This window comes from Condylura cristata, unplaced genomic scaffold, assembly GCF_000260355.1.
Source record: "Condylura cristata isolate star-nosed mole 26May11 unplaced genomic scaffold, ConCri1.0 scaffold00001, whole genome shotgun sequence".
Taxonomy (NCBI): Eukaryota; Metazoa; Chordata; class Mammalia; order Eulipotyphla; family Talpidae; genus Condylura; species Condylura cristata.
The window spans coordinates 65,747,409-65,764,199 of NW_004567102.1; the positions used below are offsets into that span (position 1 = coordinate 65,747,409).

Below are 16,791 nucleotides of genomic sequence, written 5' to 3' on the forward strand. Positions count from 1 at the left end.
CATGTGTTTTATACATAGTAGGATGGGAACATATGTTTAACTCATATAGTCCAATTAGTTTAAAAAATAAAAAACAAGTAACTAAAAACGTGTCAGAAAATATGGCAGGTAGCATTGAACTAATTTAAATGCTTTATTAGAAAATGTCTTATAATAAATAAAATGTGCTCAACAAATGTTAATTGAATTTAATTAGAATGGTATAAATGGATTTGGTTAAATCACAAATGCTTACACAAATGCAGACTCTACCATGTTTTTAATTTTTGTTTTGTTTGACTAGTAATTAGTTTGTTAAATTTTAATAGAGACAGAAGGCCACTCTATAAAAATTACCCTCTAATATAATTGGAGGGATTTTAGAATAATGGAAAAGTATGGTGGTCAGTTATTTGCATATTTCTCAAAATAAAGAATGAAACTTCAGTCTCATTTTATGACATTAACATGCAACCTGAAGTCACTTTTCTTCCTGTATCTAAACTCATAGACCTAGCTATTGTCTAATTAATGTTCATTCAAGGGCATAAGTTGATATGCTATATTTTGCAGATAAAATGGCTCTGCACTCATACATATTAAAATGTATTTATATTGGGAATATAGGTTTAATGTGCCCTGTCAGGAAAAATCATTGTAAAACAAATGTATTTGATTAATATTATGGGTATTGCTCATAAAGTATTTGTTGAGCACCCATTATGTGTTAGAAACTGTATAAACATTAGTGACCCATCAGTTGTTCAACATCTACTTTGCAAGATCACAACTTAATGCTCTATGAATGAATTAAGTATAGACAAAATAAGGCTATCCAAATGTATCATTTATTCTATCTAGTGTTGACTTTGTTTTAATTAATTTAAAAATATTTTAGAAATTATTTACAAAAATGTCTATGCTAACTTTACTAAGATGGGTTCAAGTAATAACTGTCAGATGATCTGTCTTAGAAACCTTCACCTCTTAGGTTTTTTTGCTTTCATAATATATATATACCATTTAAGGATTATAATATAACTATGATGCGGCACAGTATTTCAAAGGAAGGGACTATGCTCAATGAAATAAGCCAGAAGGAAAAAGAAAAATATTGATTGGATTCACTTATAGGAGGATAGGGGTATCAAATAAGGGCTCAAAAATAACAATAATGTATTAAAATAACAAAAATAACAGGCAACTATAAATAGATGGATTGAAGGGGAAGGGAGAGAGAGAAAGTATGCAAAACAGGGGAGGGAAGACCCCAGGGGGCTGCCTTGGTGCATGGATGAACTGGTGGTAGGAATTATTCAGGGACTACACCTGAGAGGAGAAAGTAAACATTGTACAAAATGAACGATGACATATATATATATATATATATATATATATATATATATGAATTTATTATATATATTTATATATAATAAATTTATATTTATATATTTATTATATATACATTTATTATATATATAATAAATTCATAAATAAACAATTATTAGACCTATTTGTAACTAATCAAGAACCATGCATTTATAGGTAACAGAATTTTCAATCAGACAGGATCTTAACATAAGAAATTGGAAAAAAGTATTAAACATAAATAAATTGTATCTATATTGTTAAGTACAAACTCAACTTGTTTTTCATTCAAAAGATTGATAAAAGTAAGTTTATATTTCAAAAGTGAAAATGTTCTGATGGAATCGTATAAGTAGCCCTCGTTAGATTATATGTTCACTGTGATAAGAGCATGTCTGTTTTCTTTTATATCAGCTCTTTACCTACCTTTCTTCGAAGATTCCTAAGAGAAGTTTTTTCCAAAGATTAATGATTACAGCTTAATGTTTTACTAAGTGGAAATGCAAATTTAAGTAAATTTTGTTTGTTTGTTTGTTTGTTTGTTTTTGTCTTTTCCCTTTGACCTAGTATGAAAGCAAGGTAAAATTTAAACTTATGCATGCCTTCTTCAAGTGCATGGGCTGGGTAAATGCGGCTTTTTGATAAAATACAGATGCAGAAGCAGAGCAACACCCTGCAGCTTTATTCATTGTACATTTCATGAGCAAGCAGTGCATTCTAGATAGTTCTTTTGCTGCCCTTGCTTACAAAGATGCTGCCGCTTACCACCATCAGTTGGGTGCAATTTGAGTTGTCTCACCAGCAGTCATGACAGATTGCTCTGCTTATTTGTTCAACAGCCTGGCCACAGAGTCCCCTGGGGTGCACATGCACTAGCACATGTGAAGGGCAGCTGGTCAAGTTTTATCAGCCCAATCTCGTCCTGGGAAACAGAGAGGGCTCTTGAACCCTGGACTCTGCTCTCCATCACTTCCTGCTGTCCACTAAACAATCAACCTGTGCTCCCAAATGCTTCCACTGCCTTGTTGCTTTTTGCAAGCCTGCAAGTATGCAAATGTTGACACGGCCTTTGCACCTTTTTGCAAAGCTGCTTATTTATTTATTTATTGCTGTTTATTTAGAATTGTTATTCCTTTTATTCAGATAAAAGGAGTCTCAGGAAATACCATATTTAAACAAGTGTTTGCTTTAACAGTGAAGACGTTTGCAGACAGTTGCTACAGGTTCTCAGGAGCATTAAAATCCTATTTGCAGACAGGCATTAGCAAGAAAAGTGTGAGCAACCAGTCTCTGTTGGCTGAGGTAACCCCAGAGATGCACACTCTGACTAGAGCTAACATCTCATGTTTGGGTATTTCAGAGCCTGACTGTTCCAATTTCTGGAAAGGAGATAATAAAGCTGAACTGATCCAAGAAAAATGTAAAGCAAAGACTAGACTTGGATTTCTAAAAACTAAAATATATGTAAATGAAAGTGTAAAAAACATGATCCCAGTTGTTTTATCACAATGGAGTTATGAGAACACTTGCATTAAATGCTTAGACGGCTAAAAGACAGACTTTCAGTGGAAATGTATGCTAGGAAGAACACTGTAGTTCTATAACTTTGCCTTGAGGCAACAGAGGAAATGACAACCTGTGGTTGCCATTGGTGCTTATCACCATGTGTGATTGTCCCTTGTGATTTTCATAACATTGATCTTACTAAGTCATGCAGTTGAAATGGTGTTTATGTTTGTTATGTTGAAATGGTGTTTATGAAACAATCAATTATGTAACTTAAAGAAGTGACTGGCATTATTATAAGACTCCTGAAGAAATTGCAATAAGTCAGTTTTCCTCTAAAGGAAAGTGTGGAAGCCAGTGAACCCTGCAGGTGAAATCCACTCATTTCCTTTGCTTTCTATGCAAAGATGCTAGCTAGCAAGATGTTCAGCCACTAGTGGATATGTTCTTCAAAAAAAACCACCTGACTGAAAAGGAGAAGAAGACCTTAGGAACAAAAGAAAAAAAAAATAAATTTGTTCCAGGAAGAGAGAAACAACAACAAATTCCTGGAATGACAGAAATTACCTGATACATACATCAGTGTCTGATTAACTCCCCACCGATTTTTCATGTCATGTGCTTTTAATTAAGACAAGAAAGAAAGGCCTGATGTCATCGGACAATGAGGAGAATTGGTATAGTTTTAATAAGCATAATAGTATGGTCCTGACTGAACAGATTTTACAAATACTCATTAGTACAAAAAAAATATATATTACTTTTTCTATTCTGATCAACCTGCGCTGTTGAATATGGTGATCACTAGCCTCAGTGACTGTATAGCTTGAAACTAAATACAATTAAATAACAATAACTATTCCCCTTCTCATTGGCACAAGTTATTTTTCAAGGGGCATTAACCACCTGTAGCTAGTAACTACCTACTTGGAAAGAACTGACCATTTGCATCATCACAGAAAGCTCCTCTGAACTACATTGCTCTAACCTAAAGAACTATCATCCTCACTGGTTGCTAGGTAATGTTTAGTGAGCACCTGCTGTGTGCTAGTGTGTCTGTCCCTTTTAAAAATGTGTTACAATAAACATTAAAATATCATTTGGATAAAGAAACATTTTCAACATTATTTAAAAAATTCAATGTATGATCTGGCCATTGGTTGCTTTGTTTAGTTTTTGTTCAAATAGAGTAAGGACCAAGAGAACCCTGTAAATCCAATTTTAAAGTATCATTTTTAAGGCTATGTGACCCAAAAGAATGTTTCTTATGTCTTGTGTCAGAAGCTATAAGGAAAGATCTATTATCTAGTCTTCAGCTACCTCCTCTAAATAAAACTTTCAATAACAAACTCATTTGCTTTTTAAAAGAAATAACTGCAGAGATTTCCCTCTATATCCTGAGACAGATTTTATTTACCTTTTTTGCTCTGTAGATGTTTACATTGTCTATACAATTGTTTGTACTTTGGTGGAGAAAAAAAGGAAACATATTCATCAAGTTTCTAAAGCCCTCAAGAAGTTAGTTAATTCCTATCCCTAGTTGTTTTTTTTTTTTTTTAAGATTTATTTATTTGTGCATACAGAACTGGGGTACAGGCCAGAGGCTCAGGGGCAGTGAGAGGCTTCACCAGAGACAGAGGGGGGAACAGAACAGGCAGATCGACGAAGTACACTGCTGAGGGGAGCAGCGGGCGGGTCAGGAGAGGTCTGCCACACCATGTGGTCACCTCCGGAGCAGGCGGGAATTGAACTCATGTGGAAGCGGCTTTAGATTCTCAGTGCTGCGCTTTAACCCGCTGCACCACCAGGGAGGGCCCCTATCCCTAGTTTTTAAATGCAATGGGGAGATTATTTTTTAATTGCTTCTTCCAAATGGATGTTAACACTGTCTGAATTGGTTCATAGATATGGACACAGAGCTTGCTAGATCCATGTGCTGTGAGCAGTTTGAGAGATGTGTGTCTGCTGTGTCTAGTTTGCACTGTGCAGCTTGCTTCCAGAAGTCAAGACTCTCCACTGCCGTTATCCAAATGACATTGCTTTTATTTTCTACTTAACTTGTCAACAGGCCAGAAGTAAATCTGAAGAAATATTCTGGATGCCTTAAAGATATTGAAATTTCAAGAACACCATACAATATTCTCAGTAGCCCTGATTATGTTGGTGTTACCAAGGGATGCTCGTTGGAGGTTGGTCTGCTTTTTAATGACTTCCGAGTTACATTCATATCAGATTTTGCTTATTTGGTTTGGGTGTCTTACAGGGGATCTCCCCTTGTTATTATAGGTTATATTCTCACTCACCCTAATATTTATGCATGAGTAATAAAGCAAAGTTAAACTACTTCTATAAATTACAGTGATTGACTAAGTTTAGGAAATAGTATTATAAAGACAGGAGACTGTAAATCAGTTTTCCACATGGATAATCCTTTATAGCATGTAGTATCAATATTAGTTTCTTTCTAGTTCTCTCTTTTAAACATTATTTCCCCTTTTTTCAGTTGTTTCTCCTATTTTAGATGTGTTTTTATGTGTTATTTAGACCTTTATTAGCAGTCTTCAGAGTTCTCTAGAATATATTAGGAATGTATACAAATCTTAAAAGATTATATCATAATTATTAGTGTGTAGAGTGTAGTGTCTTGTCTAAGCTTGGCCGTCGAACCTCTTTTTCTTTCAACATGGCATAGAGAACCACCCACAAAGACTTGCTTTTGACATGACTGCATATTGTTTCAGGTATCTTCAGAGTATTTTGTTGTTGTTGTTGTTGCTAAAGCAGCTCAACAACCCCATGATGCTAGTTGACACTTCTGTTAATAGGGACTGACCAACAAGAGGAGAAGCGAGCACCAGTGGTCATCAGTCAATGTTAATAAGAATGGATGGGTTTTCTATAGTGCTGAGAGTATTTTTAAAAAGTGAATGTTCAATGTCTTAATTTATTAACACCCCAAAATAACACAACTGTTCGCTGTAGCTTCTTTCTCCTACTAAAACTGTTTGAAGTCATTACTACAGTATTCAGGTAAGTAAAGGGAGAATGAAGAGAAGTGAACAGTGAACCCACCACTGAGCCATGATGTTTAAAAACTGGGACAAAATATTCAGGGTCTTCACTGTTTAAAGTTACAGCCTCTAATTTGAAATTAACTATAGATCTCAACTGGAAATGCTTGGAAATAAGGATAAAAGAAAATACTATGGAGAATTTAAACTGTAAGGATCCATACTGGTTTCTTAAAGTTTTACTAGAAGTTTTAATCTTATAACACCTACGTCTCATCCACATCATCCACATGAAAAAGCTATCACATGAGGATGGAAAATGTACAACTAGTACACATGGAGATGATAATTTTAGAAAGGAACTTTTCAGCCACCAGGAATCATTTTACAACTAAAATATGAGAGTGAAACTTGATGTGTATAAATATTGAAAAGGTACACAGTACTGTTACCTAAATAATCCAAAATGCTATGATTTGAAAATAGGGATATTAAATAAAATATATATCTTACAACACTTTGGTCACTTAACTGGACCTAAAATACTGTGGAGGAAAATAACCTGCATTAAAGAATTCCTTGCTTTTACTCTAGCAATATCCAAGACTTATATTAGTACCGTATCCATGCTAAAGACCCAAGCCAGAGCCTGCTTAAATAAATTCTAGTAAATTCATATAAGGGTATGTCCTCCTGCCATTAAAAGTAAAATGAGGGTCCTCCCTGGTGGCACAACAGATTAATGCACTGCACTATGAAGCTCTCAGAAGTCACCGCAGCACAAGTTCGATCCCCAGCAAAAGAGCTGATCCAGATGGCGTGGCAGACCTCTCCTAACCAGCCCGCTGCTCCCCTCAGCAGTGTATTTCAGTAGACCTGCCTATTCTGCTCCCCACTTGTCTCCTTGTCTCTGGTGAATCCCCTCACCCACCACACCTCTGGCCTGTTCCCCAGTTCTGTAAGCATAAATAAATCTTTTCTTAAAAAAAGTAAAATGGGGCCCTCCCTGGTGGTGCAGCAGGTTAAAACACAGCACTAAGAAGCTAAAGCCACTTCAGCATGAATTCAATCCCTGGCCCCAGAGGTGACCCACATGGCGCAGCAGACCTCTCCTGACCCGCCCGCTGCTCCCCTCAGCAGTATACATCATCATTCGGCCTGCGCTGGCCCCACTCTGTCTCTGGTGAATCCTCTCATCACCACCCTCACCTCTGGCCTGTACCTCAGTTCTGTATGCATAGATAAATAAATCTTAAAAAAAAAAAAAGATTAAAAAAGTAAAATGAAGGTTACAAATGATCATGCTTATTATAGTCCAGTTTAAATATACTGAAGAAGAGAGCAAGGTTGTAAAAGATAAAATGAATGTATGCTCAGATACATGAGTGAATAAATGAATGAATTATAAGAAGCTAGGTGCTTCTTCACAGTTCTGGGATGGCAGTTGCTTTTGATTTTTCCCCTTGCAAGTATGTTACTGTTTAAAATGGTATTGTTTAAATTTTATTGTCAGCAAGAACAGGAATATTAGTTTCATTTTAAAAGGGCAAATAGATTAGGATTGCTTGACTTATGTATTTTTTATATTTTGATTTTATCTGATTAAAAAAATTTCTTTACCTTGGTTTATCTCTGAAAAAAAATGCAGACCTAGCCTATGATTGTGCTCAACTATAAAACATAAACAATTAGTTGATAAAGGATATTGACAGGATTAATTAAAGTGTTTCCAAAGGAGATCTGGCAAGACAGATTAAAACCAAAAGAAAATGTTATCTACAAGTGATACTTTCTATATTTTAAATTAAAAGTGCTAGAATAAATCAGAGCTAGGATTTTTATTTTTAGACAATCTGCTCAGAAGATTCAAGGTTACAACTGAAAATATGCTTCTAGTGTTTCTCTTAAGTTTTCCATGTGACTATTCTAGAACTACAATGCACGTCATAATAACATCCAATAACATTGCAGTAAGTAGGGTGAGTGGAATGGAAAAATTAAAATTTCATTTCTAATTCCTTCTCCTTGTTCCTTGTACCCACAGAATGTCTACACAGTTAGCTTTCCCAAGCCTGGGTATGTGGAATTTCCCCCTGTGTCAATTGATGTAGGAACAGAAATCAACCTGTCCTTCAGCACCAAGAATGAGTCTGGGATTATTCTCTTGGGATCTGGAAGGACACCAGCACCACCCAGGCGAAAAAGAAGACAAACTGGACAGGTACTCTCATACCTAGCTAGCAATGCACTTTCCTTAATGCTCGTACCAAACAGTCATTTTATAAGGAAACAAGCTGCTTTATTATTTATAGATTTACATTATTTATTTCCACTATCATCTCAACTAGTCAATACTGACCATTTCATATTCATTCTGATCTCTTCAGTCTCTCGTATTGCCTTCTCAAGGGCAATTGTCTCCACTAGGATTTTCCTGATGGTGAATTCCAGACATAATCCTACTTATATTTGTACCAATAGTTCATATGGGTTTAGCATTTGCATATGGGAAGAAAGCTTAAAATCTATTCAAATTCATTAACTTTCTCTATGTGCAATTCTTATGAGATAAATAGATATTCAGTTAGGGCCCTCCCTCATAGCACAGCAGGTTAAAGCACAGCACTGCAAGCTAGCCACAACCGCTTCAGTACAAGTTTGATCTCAACCCAAGAGGTGATCTGCATGGCCATGGTGGCAGACCTCTCCTGAGGCAGACCACTCCTGACCCACCTGCTGCTCCCCTCAGCAGTGTACTTAATCCATCTGCCTGTTCTGCTCCCCACTCTGTCTCAGGTGAATCCTCTCACTGTTGGAAGGGGAAAATATAGCTACCTTTAAAAAAAAAAAAGATATTCAGTTAAGGCACTTAGATTTAAACTAAGATTCCTTTTAGAATCAATTTCATAGTTTCCTTAGACACCATGATTGAGGCTGCTGAAACCTTACATGCTCCACCCTCTCTGGATACAGAGAAGTAGAGAGGGGAGAAGGCAACAGAGCACAGCCAAGAAGGCACACAGTATCCCAGGCTCAGTCGCAGACATGACGTGCCCACACCATGTCTGCTTTTAAGGCTGTGAACTTCAGTCCTTACGCCTTGTAGTCATTTTATTCTGTGAAATGATATCTCTTAGTGGCCCAAATCTAGGCACCATTACACTTTACTGCCTTGTATTGTTATAATCATATTTTAAAAATATATATTTTTCCATTTAGTCGAATTTTTCATCCTAGAGCAAAAACTCGTAGAAATTATCTAGTATCTGGGGTTAAGCGCAGCTCTATGAAGCTATCACCAGGCACTGTAGCACTTGTTTGCTCCCCAGCCAGGGAGCTGACGCACATGGCACAGCAGGCCTCTCCTGACCCACCTGTCGATCTGCCTGTTCTGCTCCCCACCCTGTCTCTGGTGAATCCCCTCAACCCCCCCATACCTGCTACACCCTGGCCTGTTCCCCAGTTCTTGCATGCATGCATAACTAAATAAATCTTAAAAAGTAAAGTGAATTAAAAGTAACATGTCAGTTTTTCAACATTTTCATGATAATAAATGTCTAATTTTTAAATTCTCACAGTAAATGCTGCCTGAAAGAAGAAAATAATGAATAATTTGTGTCAGCTGTAGAACCACTTTGATCAACTTTTAATGTTCTTTTTTTTAAGATTTTATTATTGTTGTTGTTGTTGTTATTGTTATTACTGTTATTATTGTTATTATTATTATTATTATACATACATACAAGAACTGGAATGTAGGCCAAAGGCTTGGGGGTGAGAGGATTCACCAGAAACAAAACAGGGAGCAAAGCAGGAGGATCTACTGAAATCCACTGCTGAGGGGAGCAGAGGTGAGACAGGAGAGGTCTCCTGCGCCGTGTGGGTGAGCTCCCTGGCTGGGGATTGAACTGAAGCCACAGCAGTGATAGTTTGATAATGCTGAGGCTTAACCCCTAGGCCAAAAGCAGTTATTTTTTAACATGAACTACTTTGATATCTGTAGAATTATTAGTGATTATGCTCGGTAAAAAGGTTTGAGCTATTTCACAATCACTCAGCTAAGAAATTATTGAGTAGTTTGCTATTACTCTTGTTATGGATGGTAAACACTTATCCAGCTCCTCTAGACATTCCATGTTGGACTTGCTGCTGCATAGGCAATTTAGTAAATTATTGGAGATATTGTGATATTTGATTGAAAATGTCTTCACCACCACAGGTGACTCCTGGAGAATTGAATAATCCTGATGATACAGGTGCCCCGTGGTCCACAGAAAGGGGGGCACACACCTGGCCTCAGCTTTGGGAGACAAGACTGCCTTCAAGTTCCCTGGGGTTCACAATCTGATCTCAGAACTGTACTAGTTGCTATAGTAACAGTAACAAGAAAAAAGCAGGCATATTTGTGGATGCAAAACTGTCTTCCTTTTTTCTAAATGTGGGAGACAAGTTATGTGTTGGTGATAGCAATCTATTCCTCCAGCACAGAGAACAAATTGAAATCTAAACACTCAAAATCTCAAAATGCCATGAGGTTGAGAGTCAGGCCTGAATTCTGGAAGCTAGCTGTCCATTTGCGAATATAAGGAAGAGAGATTTGTTGACACCCTTTGTTTCCTGAGGGCTCCTGTGAGGTAGAGCCCCCACACAAGCACAGCTGTTACTTTTGGCATCATGTATTTGCTTTGCGGAGACTGATTGCTATATTACTACATCCACTTTCCACATCATCTGACAAGCAAAATTGTGATAAATAATTAAAGAGAGATTTCCAGCTGCTTTAAATACACCTTTTGAGAAATTAGTGAGTCTGACTTCCCAAGTAAGATCTCCAAATGGATGAATCTGCAGTTCTGTCAGAGAACCTCAAACTCAAAGTCATAAGGAGACTCCAATTTAATCCTCAACCACCATTTGCTTTTGCAGGCATATTATGCGATATTCCTGAACATGGGCCGCCTGGAAGTTCATCTCTCCACAGGGGCACGAACAATGAGGAAAATTGTCATCAGACCAGAGCAGAGTCTGTTTCACGACGGGAGAGAACATTCTGTTCATGTCGAGAGAACTAGAGGGTAACAATAACCTTAGAGGACTCGCTGTCATCACTAACGTGAACTTCCGTTGCTGGCATTAGTCTCTGACAACCTTTCTGTGACTGGACACACGATGTATTGCTTCATTTTCTCATATTTCATACTTCAGGAACCTTGGTCTTTAGGAATTCTACTCAAACATTTTTATTCTGTGCAGTTCACTCCACTTTTGGAAAAACCAAATGTATCTTCTGAAACTGTAGATAAGAAAAATCCTCCCTCTGCACCTCTCAGATATGCTCTTCTCAAATAAGATATGCACATAGTGAATGCACAGAATAGCCCAGCTGGAGCCAGCAGCCTTTGGAAATTGCTGTTTCGTTCAGGCTCCAAAGCAGTTATGGCAGCTGCTTAGAAACTTGTCACAGACAGAAACGTGGCAGCAGCGAGGACCTACTGACAACTGCTATGTGCACACTTTCCCCCGCCCCCTCCCAAGGGCCCATGGTCCCTGCAAGGCTTCTTGAGGGAATGAAGTTGAGGAGAAAGGAACAGGCGCTTCTCTGTCATCAGGGCCCAGAGGCCACCTCCCTGCAGACCCTTGAGGGCACTTGCTTCCCAATCCCAAGCCAGGAAATTGGCAGTAACAGCATTAACAGAGTAACACAAATTGATTTCTCATTTCTTCAGAATGTTGCAGTATTTTATACCTACTGTATTCAGAAAATCATCTATATTTTTCATCAAAATCTTGTATGACAACTCAGAGAGGTAATTAGTTTAGGACAATTAAGAAAAATGAAAACAGAAGTCCAGAGAACTTAGATCTTCAAAACCAGCAATCCATTTATTATACTGAAGACATTGAAATTAACTAGACATCAAATTTAATGAAACTTCAAAAAAGAATGCATTAAATAGAGCAACAGAATAGATGCTATTCTATAGTTAAAGACCTACTTTGCTAATTATACTTATATGCATAACAGATAAGTAATGATAATTTCTTGTCTTCTAAGCAAATGACAAAGCTTTCCTTGGTTCATCTATTTTAATATATAAAGCATTAATTGTGGGATGAATTAATACTAAATATTCTTGCCCAATATCTGAGATATTTAGAAATCATGATTAAGACAAATGAGGAATCAATATTTGGACGAACTGAAAACTTAATAGTCAGACATTGTAGTCATGGTCTCTTAGAAATGCAAACTGAGTTTTCTCATTTGAATCTTAGACACACTTTAATTACTGATTTTATGTAACTTATAGACCAGTTTCTTGACCCTAAGTCAATCTTTAATCCTCCTCAATGTGGGAAGGATTTTTAATCTTTAAAATTTAAAGACTTTCAATAAGCAGATATCTATTTGAGAAACATAATTGACCAAATCATCTACAATATATTTTGTAAAGAAAGGATTCTGATGTTCCCAAGTGTGTTATGTTGTGCTAAGGTGCCCTTTTAACAGGTGTTTCTCCATGAAGGGCATTTTATTATGCCAAATTCACAGCTGTTAGCCATCAATCCAACCTTTATTTGATTAAGCTCAGCTTATACTACATCACTGAAAACTGGTCATTCAGTTAATTGGCCGTATAAACAAACAGTTTGCCACTCACTGCTAATTGAAGGATAATATATGGGACATATTAGTGTGTAGTCACTGAACTATGTGGCAAAGAACACATTTGTTACAATAATGTCTCATTCAGCACTTTAAGGTCAAGAAATAATCACCTATTCTTTAAACAAGGGATTGACTGATTGATCAGAGATAGTTAATGACTCTAAAAATTTTATCAAGAAACATTTTTTAAAGCATCATAGTCTTATTCTATAGTACGGTCTAGGTCAAGCAGTAGATGATGATTATATCCTCTAATTGCTCTACACATCTGTGTGTTCTGTATTAATAGCCTTTCATCTCAGGAAATAACTAACTTGTCCACAATTGCATAACTGGTTAAGCACCAGCCAGGACTGAAGACAGAGGTATAAGGCTTTACCAGCCACATCTGTGGCTACCAGCCACACATTGCTGCCCTTCTTTGAGATATCAAATGTATCTTCACATTGATTATGAAATTCATTTATTAGATGAGAATTATTGCATTCTCTCAACAGCTTTCAACCATTAATATCAATTAACATTATTTCTAAAATCCTGAGTAAGATGGTAGTTTTAGTATACCTCAGAAACACTTTGAATTTTTATCAAATTGAGGGGCCCAGTTTTTTTTTTTTAAAGATTTATTTATTTGTGCATACAGAACTGGGGTACAGGCCAGAGGTTCAGGGGCGGCGAGAGGCTTCACCAGAGAGAGAGTGGGGAGCAGAACAGGCAGATCGACGAAGTACACTGCTGAGGGGAGCAGCGGGCGGGTCAGGAGAGGTCTGCCACGCCATGTGGTCTCCTCCGGGGCAGGCGGGAATCAAACTAATGCGGAAGCGGCTTTAGATTCTCAGTGCTGTGCTTTAACCCGCTGTGCCACCAGGGAGGGCCCCAGTTTTTTTTTTAAAGATTTATTTATTTATGCATACAGAACTGGGTACAGGCCAGAGGTGCTGGGGTGGTGAGAGGATTCACCAGAGAAAGAGTGGGGAACAGAACGGGCCGACTAACGAAGAACACTGCCAAGGGGAGCAGCAGGCGGGTCAACAGAGGTCTGCCACGCCATGTGGGTCACCTCCAGGGCAGGCAGGGATCGAACTCATGCTGAAGGGGCTTTAGCTTCTTAGTGCTGTGCTTTCACCCACAGCACCACCAGGGAGGACCTAGGGCCCAGTTTTTAAGCTTGCATTTCCCTTCACGTACCGCCCCTAGCTTTCCTTACCCCTCCTTAATTCTCTCTCCTTTTCTACCACTTCCTGTACAAAAATCTCACTTTAATCACTTTGATATCTGATTCCATGGCTCTCCAGGACCCCTGCCTTCCTTATTTTCTTTGCCCTGATTTTTCTGGAGTCCACCTAAGTGATCATAGTTTTAATTAGACAAAACCATTAAACCCTAAGAATCCAGCATAGAGTCTTAAGCAGATTCTCTTCTCTGAGAACAAGCTTCACACATTCATAGAATTAGACTAAAGACAAAGAAGAAGTTGGCTTAGTTATTTCAGGAATAATTTGGAATTTCCTGAATGGGTTCATGATTTGGACTATCAAATATGTCTTTCTTACCATACAAAATAAGTCGAAACAAAAAATTCCAGATTTTGTTTTTTGTGAAAATTAGAAACATTAGGGCACTTCTCCTTGTAACTTCTTCTACATATATAATCCCATGGGTGGTACTTTGAAAAAAAAAATTACTTAGACCAGTATTGCAAACAAACAAGAAACAAAATGTAAGTAATAAAATATTAAATCATGAGCCTTCGGGAGTACTGAAATTATAAGAAAATATAGGCCACCTGTCCCAAGTAATAGTAAGGTCATTTTATTATGGTGTTTTTTTTGCACATAGTAGGACTTCAGTGAACAACTGTTAAGAAAATGCTTATGGAAGAATCATAATAAATATGTCGGTAGTCTCTCTCTTTAAAAAGACCTAAACGATCTAGATTTAATGCTCCCATTGAAAAATATACAAGATTCAGCTGTAGACTTCTAACAATGTCCTTATTTAAGTAGGCAGCTCAGTGAAATTCCTCAGTTAATGTTTTCCATTGTTTGAAGCATAGATCCTTGAATAATGTCATCTTACTCAACATCATTTTGTTGTCATGTTGTGAAAAAGGAAATCCCAGGCAATGTTAACAGAAGTGCATTATTGTAGAATCTAGTTTTGTTATATGTGGTTTTTCTTAAAGTAGCAGTTTCCAAGAACCAATCAACAAAGTTAAATGATGACTGATTCTAGATATTTTTATCCTCATTTTATAAATATATGAAATGAGACTGAGCAAGATTACATAACTTGTCCCAAATCACCCAGCTAGTAAGCTTCCACACTAATACTTAATTCTGGTCTCTTCCTTCTGAAAGCTCATGCTCATTCTGAATCTCCATCCTGTGATCTAGTAAGGAAGGACCGGTAGTTTGTGTTCTTTGTAGTAGAATCAGACTAGAGTCTATTTAAGAAGGAGGGGAGCCTCTGGCTCTTTAAAAAGTAACCAAAGAGCAGAGATTTGCTCTCCTTGGACAATCTTTAATGGTTGCATAAATCCCTCACTAAAACCTTTAAGATATCTCTTCACTGCTATATCACATTCGAAAGAAGGTTGCTTTTGGCAAAAGAAAAAAAATATATATGTGATGGGAGGGGCTTCTCAACGAGTCACTTACCCAGAAGTAAGTGGTTTTCTAAATATTTGTCTCATATAACCACAAACATCTTTAACAATGAGATTTAATTTTTTTCCCCAACATGCTCTTTCAGAGGCATAAAATAACAGTATGCCATTTCCTCCTATTTTCCCTTTGAAGTGAAATCCAACCTATTCCTTCCACACTCTTGAACAATGACATTTTGAACCACAGCAAAATCAAAGCTTTCCCCCCACCTCCCAGTCTCTAACATGTCAATTGTTCCAAAGTGGACAGACAGCTCAATGCCATTTCTCAGCATCTGTGCACTGAGTTATTGTGTCTAGTCAGGTGAGCAGTTCGTTTTCTCCTTTGTGAAATTAAGTAAGAGGCATTTTAGAACAGACTTTTCCACCTAAGTACTTCAGTTTTTTTCCCCCAGATATGAAGTAAGTTTTCGGTAATCCATTCGCGATCCCCAGGCCAGTGACTAATACTCATGACTAATAACATCCATCCTGAATTTTGGGACTGAAACTCAAAGCCTGTTTCTGGAACAAAAGAGAAAATGCCTTTGGTCATTTTCCTCATTAGAAATCTGTCTCCTTCTGGTTTTTTACCCTAACACCCAAGGAGTGTTGTGAATCAGTAGCATGAGTTTCTCAATTAGTAGTGTGTGAGTTATCTCTCATAAGCAAATTAGGGAAAGTAATGAAAGTCACTAAGGGAAACCATTGTAAGGGACAATTAGCCTGGTATTCTTGCTTGCCTCTTCTGTTCAAAACCAGTTGCTACATTCTTTAGCAAATGCCCTGTGTATGTCATTGATTCCTGCAATCTAAGCTCTCAGGAGTACAGTTGTCCCCTAGCAAGAAGATAATAGCTAGCACAAACCAAGAAATAAAGAGCCAGACAAAGTGTGACCCCATGCTGTGCTAAGCCCACTGAGCCTTATATGATTAGACATTACTACAGAGTGCAGATGCCTCGGCTTTACACGCTCATGTATTGGGCTACAGACCACTGTTGGCAGCGCCACCAGAGGCTAATGCGGCAACTACACCATTGCCCACTTCAGAAAGTTCTCTGGGAGAATTAACGAGGGACGCAGGTGGGCAAGCTCCAGAGAAACTGTAATGTTTGTTTTGAGTAGAATTCCTAATCACCAGATCTCAACTCAAAAACGACAAGGGGGGTGTGGCAGGAACAAATATGATTTCCAATATTGGACATTATGATCTATACTGTTTTTTTTTTTTTCTTCTAAATGTTTTATCAGCATCTTTACTGTTCAAGTGGATGAAGACAGAAAGCATATGCAAAATCTATTGGTAGAACAAGCCATTGAAGTCAAAAAGCTTTTCATTGGGGGTGCTCCACGGGAATTCCAACCTTCTCCACTCAGAAACATTCCTTCTTTTGAAGGCTGTATATGGAATCTTGTTATTAACTCTGTGTAAGTCAATTTCTTTTTTTGTTTAAGTATCACTGTTGCATCTACATTACCCAAAACAATCTCCCAGTCAGATTTAGAAAATAGCATAGTGACCTTTAAAAGGGATGGGAAGAGGGAGGGATTTAATTGTAAGGAAGAAAATGAAAAAGATTGTTTTTTTGTTTTGTTTTGTTTTGTTTT

General features: G+C 37.4%; 1 protein-coding gene across 2 annotated transcripts in view; it reads left to right on the forward strand.

The window, feature by feature from the left end:
* The window catches only part of LAMA2 (laminin, alpha 2), a 489,259-nt gene that overhangs the window by 450,154 nt on the left and 22,314 nt on the right, over positions 1–16,791 (forward strand). Inside the window, exons 53-57 of one of the 2 annotated variants that reach the window (XM_004673842.1) lie at positions 1,915–1,926; positions 4,922–5,042; positions 7,909–8,085; positions 10,791–10,939; positions 16,435–16,611. In XM_004673842.1, the coding sequence (XP_004673899.1) occupies positions 1,915–1,926; positions 4,922–5,042; positions 7,909–8,085; positions 10,791–10,939; positions 16,435–16,611 (636 nt within the window). The remainder of the gene's footprint in view (positions 1–1,914; positions 1,927–4,921; positions 5,043–7,908; positions 8,086–10,790; positions 10,940–16,434; positions 16,612–16,791) is intronic. The other variant, XM_004673843.1, reaches the window with a different exon arrangement.